The 17,633-nt window shown below is 25.4% G+C and overlaps 1 protein-coding gene across 3 annotated transcripts in view; it reads left to right on the forward strand.

Annotated features, from left to right (window-relative positions):
- The window catches only part of sima (similar), a 281,132-nt gene that overhangs the window by 50,912 nt on the left and 212,587 nt on the right, over window positions 1-17,633 (forward strand). For all 3 annotated transcript variants that reach the window (XM_065515340.1, XM_065515341.1, XM_065515339.1), the window contains 2 exons: window positions 1,515-1,681; window positions 1,745-1,851. In XM_065515340.1, the coding sequence (XP_065371412.1) occupies window positions 1,515-1,681; window positions 1,745-1,851 (274 nt within the window). The remainder of the gene's footprint in view (window positions 1-1,514; window positions 1,682-1,744; window positions 1,852-17,633) is intronic.

Genomic DNA, 17,633 nt, shown 5'->3' on the forward strand with positions numbered 1-17,633 from the left:
TCAAATTCGTAGACATTTTTAATGATTTTGAATATATTTTTTTTTCGAATATTTTAAGATTCAAATATAAATTTAAATTTTTGAAAATAAATTTTTAATTTCGAATATAAATTTTTAATTTAAAAAATATATTTAATTTTGAATACAATTTATTAATTTCGAATAAAAGTTTTTAATATTGAATAAAAATGTTTAATCTGAAATAGAAATTTAATTTTCTATCATTTTCTTCATTAAGTATCAAGAGAATTTTATATTTTCCAATAGAAAATTGAAAATCGAATTCGAATACTAATTTTTAATTTCGAACAAATATTTTTATAATTTTATTTTCGAACAAATGTAAATAAATTTTTAATTCAGAATAGAAACTTTTAATTTCGAATAAATATTCTCAAACTAGAACATAAATTTTAATTCTAAAAATAAATTTTTAATTTCGAATAGGAGTTTTTAATATTGAATTAACATTTTCAATCTGAAATAGAAATTTTCATCTTCGAATATTTATCATTTTTAGTAAGATTCATTAATTATGAAGAGAAATTTTTATTTACCAATAGAAAATTGTTGTTTCGAACATACATATATTGTCGAATTTAAACACTAATTTTTAATTTTGAACACAAATATTTTCAAATTTATACAGAAAATTTTAATTTTGAAAATAAATTTTTTATTTCGAGTAAATATTTTCAAACTAGAACATAAATTTTAATTCTGGAAAATAATTATTTAATTTCGAATATAAATTTTAAATTGAATTGAATTTTTAATCTGAAATTGATATTTTATTATCGAACATTTAACATTTTTAGTAAGATTCATTAATTATGAAGAGAAATTTCTAATTTTGAATAAAAGTTTTCAATTTCGATTAAGTTATTATTAATTGAAGTTTTAGCGAAAATATTTTAAATTCCAATTTCATTTGGAAATGATCAATTTAATATAGAAAATTTCAATTTCGATTAGAATTTTTTTAATTTCCAATAGAAATAACGAATAAACGGTATTTATTCATAAAATTTTACACTCCACTATAAACATTTGTATTCGAAATGAACAATTTGTATTTAAATTTTAAAATTCGAAATGGAAAATTTTTATTCAAAAATGAAAATACGTATTTGAAATTTTGAGATTTTCAGGGTTGTCATAAAATCCAATCATTGTCGGAATCGGTTTTGAAAACGACAGAAAAATTACATTGGTCTTGTGCACAAGTTTTTTTTGCTTAGAAAATTTTGTGCCAACAAAGTGTAATAGTTTGAAGTTTAGCTTTACTTCTTTAATTTCTAAAAAGTGCCGATGGAACACCGATAAATGTGTTCCAAAGGTTCCAACGATTTTGAAGATAACATTTTTATAAAGACTATTTTCTATAACGCATTATACAAATCTTTTTCTAATATAGAATTTTATAATTTTGAATATAGATTTTAAGCATAGTAATAAACATTTTTATTTCTAGTAATTATTAATAATTTTTTTTATATATTTTACATTTACAGGTTATTCATATAACCGGTCATTTGGTGGTCAATACAAAGGGTGATCGTGTCTTAGTGGCCATGGGTAGACCCATACCACATCCCTCCAACATTGAAGTGCCCTTAGGCACCTCTACATTTTTGACCAAACATTCGTTGGACATGAAGTTTACCTATGTGGATGACAAGTAAGTATATTTTGTATTTAAAAGAAAATAAACATATTAATAACTCTTTGATTTAATTTTTAGAATGTATAATTTATTGGGCTACAAACCTGAAGATTTACTTGAAACATCTTTATTCAATTGTCATCATGGTATTGATACAGACAGCTTAATGACAACTTTTAAAAATGGTAAGTGTTTAACTAAACTTTTAATTTGTTTTTAATATAACAAAGAATTTAAATCAGCCAGACATTTAAAATGCATTTATTTTCTAATATATTTTAAATTAAAACATCCAGCCATCTAATGCATTTATGTATGAAACAACTTTTTTTTTAATTTCTTTTTAAATTAAACAAATTACAAAATAATATTTTACTAATTACGTTTAAATTGTAACTAAAATGAAACTGAAAGAAGAATAAAATGAGACTGTATGAGAAAGACATGAAAATATTACCAGGAAATTTGTAGTAATTTTCCCACTTAATGTCTGTCTGCTCATCATCCAAACAAAGTTGACACTTTTTTTGTTGCTGTGCACTTTGGTTTTGTTTGCTATTGTTGTTAATAATGAGTGGTACATTAACATTAACTTCCACCTACAAGTTTCTCTCCAGCCAGTTCCGTTCAAATTCAACTTCTCTAGTCTGTTGTTACAGTCTATTGTTTTTCCTGTGTTTGTTTTACAATTTTTCTAGTTTTTGTGGTTGTTGTCATTTTCATTATTCTATTGCTGCTAACTGCACTTAATTAGTTTTATCACACGCCACTGTGTATAATAAAAGAGTCTGAGTGTTTGTTTGGATGTAGATACGTATGTACGGGAAAAATGCGTTTTTTATATTTCCTTCCTTTCAATTTGTCTTTCGTTATTTTGAACTTGGTGTGGTAGGTATTTACGTTTTTAAAGTCGGAGTTGATTTTTCTTTTATTCTTTTATTTAATAAATTGCAATATTGTTAAATAAAATAACGTACTTTCTGTAGTCATTGTTAATTCCATAACAAATTTGAATTTTATTATTTCCCAACAATTGGTTTCCATATGTCCAAATTGGGTTTAAAATGATTTTGTACAGGCAGACTTTATAGTCGAGGTTTAGCTTTGATTTGCCAGTGAGGCCCCAATTAAGTCTTTTATCTAAGTGAATACCAAGGTTGTAACATAATCGGACTGAGGTATATTAACATTGTTGAGTGTGATTAGTGGACAGCATTTACTCGTATTCTCCATTTGTTTAACCATGTCTCAACACATCTTAGGTAGCTGCTATCTAGTTTACTAGATGCTATATATAGATTAGCATGCGAGCTAATAATAGAGCTGTCATTAGCAAATGTAGAAATAGTTAATATATCGTTCGTAGGCAAGTCAGAGGTGTAAATCAAATAGAGGGTAGGTCTTAGAACACTTCCTTGCGGTACTGCTGCTCTAATCTTATATTATATTGTTGTACTTAACTGTAAATAAACAGTCCGATAGATAAGATTCCAATAGTTTATGGCTGGCAGCAAACATTTTATTTTATATGCCAGGCTTTTGTGCCATACTTTGTCGAAGGCTTGAGTGACATCCATAAATATAACTGAACAATATTTGTTAAATTCAACAGATTTTCTAATCTCTCCGGTTATACATTTAACTTGTTCGATTGTACCGTGTCGTTCTCGAAAACCAAATTGAGGAACTGGGATAATATTTTTTCTCATTGGAATACTTTTTCGATAAGCAAGGAAAGTAAGCTTATTATTTTCAATTTCAAATAGAAATTTTAAATCGATTTGGAATATAAATGTTTGCTTCGAATATAATTTATAATTTCGAATAGAAATGTTCGATTATGAATACAAATTTTCAATTTCGAATACAAATTTTAAATTTTTATAAGAAATTTTCGAATAGAAACTCTCATTTTCTAATGTAAATTTACAATTTTGAGTATAAATTTTCAATTACGAATAGAAATTTTCAATTTCTACTAGAAATTTTCAATTTCGAATATAAATTTTCAATTTTTAATAGAAACTTTCAATTTCGAATAGAAATTTTAATTTTCGAATAGCAATTTTCAATTTCATATAGAAATTTTTAGTTTCAAATAAAACTTCGAATAGAAATTTAAAATGTCGAATAGAAAATTTCCATTACGGATACAAAATTTTTATTTTGAATAAAACTTTTCAATTTGTAATAAACATTTTTATTTTTTAATATAGTAATTTTTAATTTTAATTAAAAGTGTATCGATTTATATGGCAGATAGTCCTTATTGTATGAAATAATGGAACAATATTTAAAAATATCTTAAATATCTCAAAATAAACAATGTACCTTTTTCACAAATTATTTTCTCCCCACCCAGCTCCATTTTTAAGCCACAGCAAACCAAAAAAATCACTGTCGTCATCTTTTATTATTGCTGTCATTTAGTTGTAATTTCATTAGAATCTTGTTTCTTTTGTTCATCTCTACATTCATACTTAATTTTCTTCCTCTAGTCGTTATTTTTGTTGTTGATAATTAGCTTTTCGTACAAATTTAATGAATTGGCCAGCAGCAAGACACACATAAATGTCCTTTAATGTTTGTCTATGCTGTTGTACTGCCACTAAAAGGTTTACAAAAGAACTTGACTAGACTCTAAACTATCGTTTGGACATATCCAAAAAATAGCTGCTAGCTACTTTTTCTTTTTGTAGTAAAAATACAAAAATATTGCACTATTTTATAGTATTTACTAAAATATCGCCCCTTCACACTATGCTTTAGTTAATAGTTTATTATTTGTTGTGTGTAGTTGATGTTTATAGCTTTAGAAATGTTATTTTAATACGTTTCTTAATATTTTTTTTATTGCTGTTGTTTTGTGTTTTAAATATAAATACGAGATTGTGTAAATATTTCTATAGTTTAATGACACCTGCTGTTGTTTTTTCATGACGTAGTAGCTTTATTTTATTATGAAAGTTATTTTTATTATTTGTGCATTATGTTATTGACGAGTATTGACGGCTTCTATGTAAATTTTGAAGTTTTCAAATGCAATTGACAGGTTTATTTAGAGCAAAAATTTTGTATTTTTAGTAATAATATAAATATCGTCTAAAATTTATTTAAAAAAATAGAAAATGTTTAAAAAAAACTATCAATTTTCTTTTTCTTGTTGTTTTTTTATAAATTTATTTTAGTTTAAAAAGTTAATCTTATAGTTTTATGTTTGTCGAAATTGTCGCTATTGTATTCTCTGTCAATGAACAATAAAAAGCTGTTTACAGTAGTAATATAATAAAGAATGAGTCTTGTTAGTTTTAATGTGTTTATGGTGAAAAAACGTCATGTTGTCTATATTGCTATTTTGAAAAAAGCTTAATAATGCTCGTACAACAGGACACTAATAAAAATGTTCAAAAGTCCAATAGATAAAAAACTATAAGGAGATTTTAGTGGAGGCAAATAACGAATACGAAATACCCTTTATATTTAGTTGGATTCGGATGATTTAAAACATAAATTTTCACATTTTTTAAGTAAATTTTTATTCTTCCATAAAGCTTTAAACATAGGGTAACATAGAGACGAGACGGAGTTGTCAAAAACCTAAGTCTGTTGTCAAAAACCTATCTCTTGCAACAGCAAAATACATGCTAGTCATTGTATTTTGTTGTTGTATCAGAAATATTATTTGTTGTATTTTTGTTTGACAAATCAGAGTGTCTTGTCTCTATGTATAATTCTCTATGGCTTTAAATTTCCAATTTTTTTGATATCTAATTGATTGTTTTTTTTTTAATTTTGAATTGAATTTTTTTTTTCGGTAAGATTCTTAATTTTTGATACAGATTTTAATTTCTATGAAAGTTTTTAATATTGAAACGACTTTTTTCTTTGTTCAAATAAAAATTTTCCTATAATGTTATATTCAATTAGAAATATAAACTTTCAATTTCGAATATAATAATTTTCAATTTAAAGCATTTAGTTTAGGTTTTTAATTGCTTAATTTTTAATAGAATTTCTCAACTTTCTATATACTTAATAAAATACAGATACAAATTTTAAATTTCGAAAAAAAAATAAATAAAAAAATTTATTTTCAAAAAAAAATTCTACTTCGATTGAAATAGTTAAATTCAGTTAACTTTTATAAAATAAAAATTTTCAATTTCGAACATAAATTTTTATAAAATTTCAAATAGTAATTTTTAAAAGATAGATATATCAAAAATACATTTTCGATACCAAAAAAAAAAGAAAATCAATTTCGTAAATAAATTTTCGAAAAAAAAATTTTGAATTTTCAATAGAAATTTAGAATTTTTAATAGAAATTCGAATTTCGAAAAGAAATTTACAATTTGTAATTAAATTTTTTTATTTTTCATTTAATTTTGAAAACAAATTCTTTAAAAACAAATATTGAATTTCCAAAAACAACTTTTAATTGTTGGTTTAAATACATTTAGTAAACTGCAAACGATCTTACAATGTAAAGTCGTTAGTTCAAAGATATACAGAGTTGCAAAAACAGAGTATGTAATATAACAAGTATGCAAAATAAAGTGCAGGAGAAATACAGTGTATCGTACAAATATTCGTTCATTCTCAACATTAATAAATTCATAATGTTTTAATAAGAATCCGAATAGATGTTTAAGACTTCGAATAAAAATTTAGAATTTTTATTCGAAGAATTTTGAATAAAAATTTTGGAATTTCCAATAAAAATTTTGAAATTCAAATTGAAATTTAAAATTTTTGAATAGAAACTTAGAATCTAGAATTGAAATTTTGAGTAGAAATTTGGAATTTTTAATAGAAATTATGAATTTCGAATAGAAATTATGAATTTCGAATTGAAATTTAGAATTTCGAAAAGTAATTTAGAATTCCGAAATAAATTTAGAATTTCGAAAAGAAATTTAGAATTTCGAAAATAAATTTAGAATTTTGAATAGAAATTTTGAAATTCGAATTGAAATTTTGAAATTCGAATTGAAATTTAAAATTTGGAATAGAAATTTCTAATTGAAATTTTGAGTAGAAATTTTGAATAGAAACTATGAATTTCGAATAGAAATTTAGAATTTCGAAAAGTAGTTTAGAATTTGAAAAAGAAATTTAGAATTTAAAATAGAAATTTAGAATTTCAATAGAAATTTAGAATTTTGAATAGAAATTTCAAAATCGATTTGAAATTTAGAATTGAAATTTCCTGTTTCTAATAGAAATTTTTAATTTCGAATAAAAATTTCAATTTTGAAAAGAAATTTTGAATTTCGAATTAAAATTTAGAATTTCGAAAGAAATTTAGAATTTCGAATAAAAAATTTAGAATTTCGAATAACAATTTTTTTTAATTTTCTCGTTTTAAGTAGTAGTGGTCATAAAAAATTTAGAATTTCGAATACCAATTTTTTTAATTTTCTCTTTTTAAGTAGTAGTGGTCATAAGTTCCTTAAAAGTCTGCTCAAACATTTCAATATTAAAGAATATAAAAAAAACTATAACAAAAAATTGCCAAAAAAGATATCCAACACAATTGTTGCAGCACTTAAAATGCAACTCAAGCAGAGGAAATGAAATAATCTCATATAAATTTCAAGAAAACGACAGTTTCTTATTTCTCAATAAAAAAAGCAAATAAAAAAACAAAAGTTCTTTGGTCAACAATAAGCGCTCGAATGTGCTTGAAAACATTTGTAAGGACATTTATTTTTTGATTATTGCTTTTATTTTTTTTTTTGCAAAAAAGGACATAAACACAATGCATTCTTTGAAACTCACCAAAAATCTGGGATATGAAGAAAAATAATAGTTATTTTTTTGTCTTCAGTTTAGCGCCAAAATACAATTCAAGTTTTTATTAGCTGAAATGTGGAGTTGACTTTGATTTCATATCCCAACTCCTTCTACTTAAAATTATAAAAAGTTTTTTTTTTTAAATTGCTGGTCAAATATGAAAATAATAATAAAGTGACCATATGATTATGATGCATTTTGACCTTAAAGAGTTAATATTTTGATTTATAATTTTCAGAGAATGAAAACTAACATCGTGTTTTGTATATGGTTTTTAAATAAATCATGTTTTAGAATAATTCTTAAAATCTCCATAATACATAATATTTTAACTTAAGTTATTATTTCCAAGCGGGTACATTTATGACTTGCTTGCTACAAAATATTACAATTCTGAGTTTATCCATTTGCATTGATTTAAAATTTTTTATTTATTACTCTATTTAAAAAAAACAAACTACATTTATTAAAAACTTTATGATTTCATTTACTTTCAAATATTGTAAGATTTTTATTTGTAAAGTTCTCTTTTCCTTTATTTTTTTTTTATACATATTATGGAAATTTACATAAATTTATATTAAGTTTTTCTTAAACTTATTTTTACTATATATTTGCAAATCCAAAATTATTATGTATATTGTATGCACGAGTGTATAATTTGATATAAAATGCAAAATAATACTGGCAATAATATTGTTATTATTGCATTAAGCATTTCAAAATATTAAATGGAATTTATTAAAATTTTATTGATAACAATGGGGGGATATAATTATGGATGCATTAAAACATTATTATGATGATATCCTATCATCTTATAATGTTTTATTTTATTATAATGCTTTTAATGTTTTATTCAATTGTCTAAAGTCTATACCCTAGACAACTTTTAGGAGAGTAAATTAATTAAATTGTGTGGCATACTTTTAGGCGTGTGTTATTTAATTAACTCTATTAATAATCAAAGTAAAACTATCATAATTTGCAAATATTTTTCCATAAATTTAAGACATCTACTGCAAGTTTGTCACATTTAAATCATGAGCATGTATGTTTGTTAAATATTATTACAATAAAAAACTACCAAACGAGCGGAAAATCGCAAATGACACCAACAAAACCAATGACTAAAAGATTTTAACATTTTATGGTTTTTATATTCCATACCATCGTTTTTCGTCATTCATTCTTTGGAAATCATAAAAAAAGATCCTGCATATGTGTATAAGGAGGGTATAGAAAATAAACTAGAGATACTTTTCTACATACAGGGAATATCGAATGTGCAATGAAATGGAAATGCGTACGTACATGTTACATAAAGATACAAATGCGAGCAAACAAACAAAATGTTACTCAATAAGAAGTAATATTCATAAAAAAATGCTAAAGAAAATAAACAAAATCAAGGAATATTCAGTCAGTCATACATTTTATACAACTTTTTTATATATTTATATTTCTTTTTGTTATAGAAATAAGACTTATTTTGCTAGCAGCGCAAATTATATAAAAAAAGCAGCAGAACTCATCTTTTAAGAAGCTGCTGGCTGCCACAACTCCCTCTCTAGAATTTGCTTAAATGGCAAATTGGTGTTAGTTGGCGCAAACAAACTGTGTGTGCGTATTTTAACAAGCATCGCTATAAAAACAACAAGAACGTTAACAAAATTGTATATTTTTCTGTTAAGAAATATAATAAATTTAATGTTGCAGATAAATATCGTCTGTCATGCGAGCAAAATGAATGAACAACAAAACGACTTTAGTTTGCAACAATTGAAGACTCTTTTTGTTTTGGTTCTTTTTTGTTCACAATTTTTCAAAGATAAAGACTGTGAAATTATTTGCAAATTTTCCCAGAAATTTATATATTTTAAAGGAACATTTTAAATTTTCTTTGTTTTTTTTAACTAATATTTCTAATACATTAAGAAAAATATAAATAAATAGCAAATATTCTTCTAGGATTTCACAAATTATAATTATGCTTGATATTTAAGACATTCTGTGTGTTTAAAACACGCTTACGTCCAAAATACAAAACTGAAATAAATGAGATTTGCTTGAAATGTTTATCATTGTTTTAAGCAGTTTGGTATTGAAAATCAGCAAAATCGGTTCAGTAGAACAAATTGTGTAAAACAAAATGTAAAACATCTTCAAACAAATTTGATAATTTTACAAAAACCGATTCTCAAAGATTTTACTTTTAAATTACATTTTTTTTTGTTTGCGGTGCAAAACAGTAGTTGCAGTCTTATACAAAAGACTAAAGTCTTATACTAAAGACTTATACTAAAGATTAAAGTCTTTTCTTAATGTATAAAGTCTTATACTAAAGTCTTATACTTAAGACAAAAATCTTATACTTAAGACTAAAGTCTTATACAAAAGACTAAAGTCTTATACTAAAGACTAAAGTCTTATACTAAAGTCTAAAGTCTTATACAAAAGACTAAAGTCTTATACAAAAGACTAAAGTCTTATACTAAAGATTAAAGTCTTATACTAAAGACTAAAGTCTTATACTAAAGATTAAAGTCTTATACTAAAGATTAAAGTCTTATACTAAAGACTAAACTCTTATACTAAAGTCGTATGCCTAAGACTACAGTCTTATATTTAAAAGTACAGTCTTATACTAAAGAGTACAGTCTTATACTAAAGACTACAGTCTTATACTAAAGTCTACAGTCTTATACTAAAGACTACAGTCTTATTCTAAAGACTACAGTCTTATACTAAAGACTAAAGTCTTATACTAATGATTAAAGTCTTATACTAAAGACTAGAGTCTTATACTAAAGTCTTATACTGAAGACTAAAGTCCTATACTAAATACTACAGCCTTATACTAAAGTCTAAAGTCTTATACTAAAGACTAAAGTCTTATACTGAAGACTTAAGTCTTATAATACAAGACTACAGTCTTATACCACAAGACTACAGTCTTATACTACAAGATTACAGTCTTATACTAAAGACTCCTAATACTTTTTTTCTGAAAACAACGGCTTTTTTCTATGGACTTTGACAATCCAAAAACACCCACTCATATAATTTTTAGACCATTTTTACTGATTTTTCTATCATCGAGTAGGTCCGTGAGGTATTCTGTAGTGAATAGTACAAATCAACAGGTTTTCTTTAAGTGTATTCTTTTTACTAATAAGGAATGAGAGTTCAAATACCTACATCCTGCTGTTACAAAGATAATTTAACTAAAATTCACTACAATTTTTATTTGCATTTTTCTGCTTTCAAACAAAAAGGACAAAACTCTCATAAAATGTAATAACATTTTGAACACAAAAACTTTAAATGTCACAACAACTGAAAAAAAACTAACTTTTTATAAAACAGGAAATGGAAAAGTACCAACTCAAATACAAAACCAAATGCATTTCCGTTTTAGTAAACTTTTATATTCTTAGCAAGAAAAATAAATAAAAAAAAAACTGAAATCCAAACTCCCCTAAATTAAAATGTTACTTTTTATAACAAAAAATTCAACAGAAATCTAAGATATTCACTCAAAATATTATTGCCATGAGTAAAAAAACAAAAAGGACCAACTATTTTCCCTTATTCAATAATACAGCAAACAATAATAAAATGGTGGAGGTGGTCGCCCCATAATATATACAAACTTCCCAGCAGTTTAATAGTTGTTAGCCACTAAGAAATACCATCTACTATCCTTCATCTAGTTTTAATACTTTCACCTGCTGAATTTAGCAGGTGTCTGTCATGGTTAAATTGCCACCTTCTGCATTACCAGTCGCTAGTTGCTACACTAGTACTGAGTAGAGAGTTAAGAAAACTATTTATAAACTTATTATTTTACAGAATATCTGTGGATACAAATGTAAATGGTGTTTAAATAGCAATCTTGTGTAAAGTTGTCAATTGCAAGTTTAAAATTTGCAGGGTGCCTTTAAGAAAACACGGTGTGAGAACTTCAGTGCATTTTTAGAGTTTCAACATTTTGCGTTCATTGTCATGGCATTTTCATGTTGTTCAACTTTCAACTTGTTTTTCGCAAATTTTTCATTTGAATTTAAAAAGTTCTTTTTACGAACAGGCATCGTGGTCACAGGAAGTGTACGGCAGGATGTTACCCATGTTTTAAAGTTTTCAAATTTCTCCATCTCCTTCGATTTGTAAAGTTTTTGAAAACTTTTCATATCATTCATTACACGATGCATTTAACTATTTGTTGCTGCTACATGAATAGTTTGTTGTACATTTTTTTTGCTTCTTTTACAATAATTGTACGTGGTAGAATTTTTTTTGTTTAAATTTTTGCATTTCAAAATTCTTTTGCCAAGACTGCGTTTATTGCTATTTAGAAGACATAGCAGAATAGTAGTAGTAAAGAAAACAGCCAAAACCAAATAAACATTTACTTAAATAAACAACAAAACAAAATTGAAGAATACAAACTTGACAATAAATACAACAAAACAAGTGCCATTTACGTGAGATACTTTAAATGTCATTACGTGTTGCACTTTTTTTTCCCACCAGTAAGTAATTTGAAGGAATATTAACTGAGAATTGAATTAAATTAAAAGGAAATAATACTTATAAATTTTATTAATTTCAATAAATTTTTATAACAAGAAAAAGTAAAACTGACTCCATTTGCAATGTAATTTTATACCCACCACCAAAAAAAATGGAGGAAAGATAACGTCAGCTTATTATTGTTAAATACATAAGTTTTACTTAGTTTTTTCAAAATGTACATGATCTTTGTTTTTATTATTTTTAATACCATTGATTTCAGCATATATTCTGAACATAACTTTAAATTTGTATAATCTTATGTCCAATTTATCAAAAGTTATTAAGCTTTTGAGGAAAAGAAAAAGTCTTGTTTAGTGTTGCATATAATTTTTTTTTCCAGTTGTGAATAGAATTGTCTTTCATTTATTCAGATTGATTTTCCGAATCATCCTGGACGGATATAGCGTTCAAAACGCGTGTAAATAATAAAATAGTTTTGTCTAAATGGGTGTTCTGTTCTGCTCATTTCTGGATAATTGGGTGCGTCAGCAAAAAATTATCGAATTTTGGACGATAACAATTCACATGAGATCCAATAATGTCCAATGCAACCATAAAAAGACATTGTTTGGTGTGGATTTTTTGCTGGCGGCGTCATCGGTCCATATTTCTTTAAGAATGACACTGGTCAGGCCATCACCGTCAACAATGAGCGCTATAGGTCGATGATTACCAACTTTTTTTGGCTTGAATATGAACACCAACGACATGTGGTTTCAATGTTCAACACAGCTCATGCCACATTGGAAATTCTGCACTAGTGATGTGAGAGCATGGTCATCTCACGTGGAGGTGAAGTGAACTGGCCACTGAAATCGTTCTATTTGACACCGTTAGACATTTTCTTGTGGGATTTTCTTAAGTCTACAGTCTTATACAAAACACTAAAGTTTTATACAAAAGACTACAGTCTTATACTAAAGACTAAAGTCTTCTACTAAAGTCTACAGTCTTATACTAAAGACTTCCGTCTTATACTAAAGACTAAAGTCTTATACTAAAGACTACAGTCTTATACTAAAGACTACAGTCTTATACTAAAGACTACAGTCTTATACTAAAGACTAAAGTCTTATACTAAAGACTAAAGTCTTATACTAAAGACTACAGTCTTATACTAAAGACTATAGTGTGGATTTTTAGTATAACTAAAGACTATAGTCTTATACTAAATACTACAGTTTTATACTAAAGACTATAGTCTTATAATAAATACTACAGTTTTTTATTAAAGACTACAGTCTTATACTAAATACTACAGTCTTATACTAAATACTACAGTCTTATACTAAAGACTACAGTCTTATACTAAAGACTATAGTCTTATACTAAAGACTATAGTCTTATACTAAAGACTATAGTCTTATACTAAAGACTATAGTCTTATACTAATGACTATAGACTTATACTAAATACTACAGTTTTATACTAAAGACTATGGTATTATACTAAATACTACAGTTTTTTACTAAAGACTACAGTTTTATACTAAAGACTACAGTCTTATACTAAAGACTACAGTCTTATACTAAAGACTACAGTCTTATACTAAAGACTACAGTCTTATACTAAAGACTACAGTCTTATACTAAAGACTACAGTCTTATACTAAAGACTACAGTCTTATACTAAAGACTACAGTCTTATACTAAAGACTACAGTCTTATACTAAAGACTACAGTCTTATACTAAAGACTACAGTCTTATACTAAAGACTACAGTCTTATACTAAAGACTACAGTCTTATACTAAAGACTACAGTCTTATACTAAAGACTACAGTCTTATACTAAAGACTACAGTCTTATACTAAAGACTACAGTCTTATACTAAAGACTACAGTCTTATACTAAAGACTACAGTCTTATACTAAAGACTACAGTCTTATACTAAAGACTACAGTCTTATACTAAAGACTACAGTCTTATACTAAAGACTACAGTCTTATACTAAAGACTACAGTCTTATACTAAAGACTACAGTCTTATACTAAAGACTACAGTCTTATACTAAAGACTACAGTCTTATACTAAAGACTACAGTCTTATACTAAAGACTACAGTCTTATACTAAATACTACAGTATTATACTAAATACTACAGTCTTATACTAAAGACTAAAGTCTTATACTAAAGACTAAAGTCTTATACTAAAGACTAAAGTCTTATACTAAAGACTAAAGTCTTATACTAAAGACTAAAGTTTTATACTAAAGACTAAAGTCTTATACTAAAGACTAAAGTCTTATACTAAAGACTAAAGTCTTATACTAAAGACTAAAGTCTTATACTAAAGACTAAAGTCTTATACTAAAGACTAAAGTCTTATACTAAAGACTAAAGTCTTATACTAAAGACTAAAGTCTTATACTAAAGACTAAAGTCTTATACTAAGGACTAAAGTCTTATACTAAAGACTAAAGTCTTATACTAAAGACTAAAGTCTTATACTAAAGACTAAAGTCTTATACTAAAGACTATAGTCTTATACTAAAGACTATAGTCTTATACTAAAGACTATAGTCTTATACTAAAGACTATAGTCTTATACTAAAGACTATAGTCTTATACTAAAGACTATAGTCTTATACTAAAGACTATAGTCTTATACTAAAGACTATAGTCTTATACTAAAGACTTCAGTCTTATACTAAAGACTAAAGTCTTATACTAAAGACTACAGTCTTATACTAAAGACTACAGTCTTATACTAAAGACTACAGTCTTATACTAAAGACTACAGTCTTATACTAAAGACTACAGTCTTATACTAAAGACTACAGTCTTATACTAAAGACTACAGTCTTATACTAAAGACTATAGTCTTATACTAAAGACTACAGTCTTATACTAAAGACTACAGTCTTATACTAAAGACTACAGTCTTATACAAATAATTACAGTCTTATACAAATAATTACAGTCTTATACTAAAGACTACAGTCTTATACTAAAGTCTACAGTCTTATACTAAAGACTACAGTCTTATACTAAATACTACAGTCTTATACTAAAGACTACAGTCTTATACTAAGGCCTACAGTCTTATACTAAAGACTACAGTCACTGTTCTAAATACAGTATTTATATTAAAGACTACTACAGTCTTTATACTAAAGACTGGAGTCAATAATTGGTGAGCTGGTTCATATTTTTCGCAAAGTAATCATATGAAATTTTTGCATCACGCAAAAGGTATTTGAAAGGCGCTTTCAACGTCATGTCAAAAATGTTTATGTAGGTCCAAAAATATTCAAACTTTTATATATATTTTTTAATTTTTGCGTCTTTCAAATACCTTGCATATGATACCAGATGTTTTCTTTGCGAGAAGTATGAAAAAAATCATAAAAACCTTAAAAAAACCTTTGATCCATCTCACCAACAATTTTGTGAAATGGTCTTCTCAAATAAACTAAACTTTAATTTGGTTTTGGAAACATTGACACCTTATATACCTTATACAATACTGATTTGTTACCAAATACCAAAGGCAAGGAAAATCAATGTTTCTCAAAGTGTTTTATATTTTTGCTAGAATAAGTAGGCTATGCTTTTTTAAAATTGCTTGAAAGTGCATAAATATTTAAATATTAAAGATTTACAAACAATTCTATATATAACTTTTTAAAGTATTTTTCTTTGCTCTCCTCGTCTGTGTCATCAAAACGTGTCCTGCCATAAAGTCACGTTGAATTGTAGCAAATGTTGTTTGTGCCAGCCATTACATCCTAAATGTATGCTTTTCAAATTGTATTTTGGTGTGGTAAAGCTGGTGTTGTTTTGTATTGTGTAAATGCCATAGTAAATATGAGTGAGTGAGTGAATGAATAAGTACATGTGTTAGAAGGTGGGTTCGCATACATTTGTCACTTAATATGCTGCTTAAACACATTCTTAACAAATGTTTTAACTGCATTTCATTTATGTTGTCTTACAGTTTTTTTTTTGTTTGCTATTCTTCGGCAACATGACAAGAATAGCTGAAAATAAAACAAAATTTTTATCATTATAGCAATAACAAAAGCAATTGAACAATTGCTAAAGGAAAGAATGAAAATATAAAAAAGGTGCTTAACAATTGTTGCTGCTGATGCAGTTAAAGTTATAGTAAGCAGTAGTCGAAGTAGTGGGTAGTTGCACTGTCAGTTGTTACGTGTTGTAGCCAGTAATAATAATGGTTGTAGTAGTTGATGTTGCAGTTTTTGCAAATAGCATTAGATGTGATAGTTATAGTTAATCATAAAATTAAATAACTTTACTAAATACAAACATATCCATACATACACACATTCTTTAACAACATTTATGCCATTCATTCATACAATTCTATTTTTAAGCCAATAAAATTTTATTTTGCTTTGGGTGCATTGTGTTCCCTAATCTTTTAAAATGAACTTTAACTTTAGATTTGTCGATGCTATTATTTGTGGTATCAACAGAGGGACTTGTATTTTGGGACACTAAAGCAAATATAATATAAAATATTTCAGTTTTGAAAAGAAATACTTTATCTTATATTCGAATAATCGATTTATATTGACGAGTAACCAATTTTTTTTGTTATAAAAAATGTTTCCGAAATTATTTTTTAATATTTAAAAAAAAAATTTGAAAGTAACCCATAAAAAACGAATAATCGATACAAAATTATTCGAATGATTTATTTAAAAAATATTCGAATAGTCTTTCAAATACATTCGTATAATCTATTATTCGTTTACAATTTTTAATTCGAAAAACCGATGAAACATATTCAAATAACCGATTTAATTTGTCGAGTAACCTTTTTGTTTTGTCTGTTTTGAAAATTTATTTGAATTCTATATTATAAGAAACAAATTGTTTTGAATATAAAAACTTTTTATAATTAATTTGGTTATTCGAATAATCAATAAAAATATTCGAATAATCGATTTATATTGATGAGTGACCAATTTTTTGTTTTAAAAATGTTTTCAATATTTTTTTTTTTTTATAAATGATAAAAAATTATTTTAAAATCGAATAATCGTTACAAAATTATTCCAATAATTTATTAAAAAAATATTCGAATAATATTTTAAATACGTTTGAATATTAGATAAATATCTACTATAGTCTATTATTCGTTCCCAATTTTTTATTCGCATAACCGATAAAACAATATTCAAATATCTGTTTTAATTTGCAGAGTAACCATTTTTTTGTTTGTTTTATACATTTATTTGAAATCTATAGCATAAGAAACATATTGTTTCGAAAATAAATAATTTTTATAATTTATTTGGTTATTCGAATAATCAACCAAAATATTCGAATAATCGATTTATATTGACGGTTTTTGTTTTAGTTTTAAAAATGTTCGAAATTATTTATTAATTTTTTAATAATTGAGAAGTAATATTGAAAATCGTATAATCGCTAGAAAATTATTCGAATAATTTTTTTTTTATTCGAGTAACTAATTTTTTGTTGGTTTTATAAATTTATTTGAATTTTATAAGAAACAAATTGTTTTGAAAAAAATAGTTTTTATAATTAATTTGGTTATTCGAATATTCGAATGACGAATATTCGAAACCAATTTTTTTTTTGTTATAAACATTTTTTC

The sequence above is a fragment of the Calliphora vicina genome, chromosome 1 (assembly GCF_958450345.1).
Source record: "Calliphora vicina chromosome 1, idCalVici1.1, whole genome shotgun sequence".
Taxonomy (NCBI): domain Eukaryota; kingdom Metazoa; phylum Arthropoda; class Insecta; order Diptera; family Calliphoridae; genus Calliphora; species Calliphora vicina.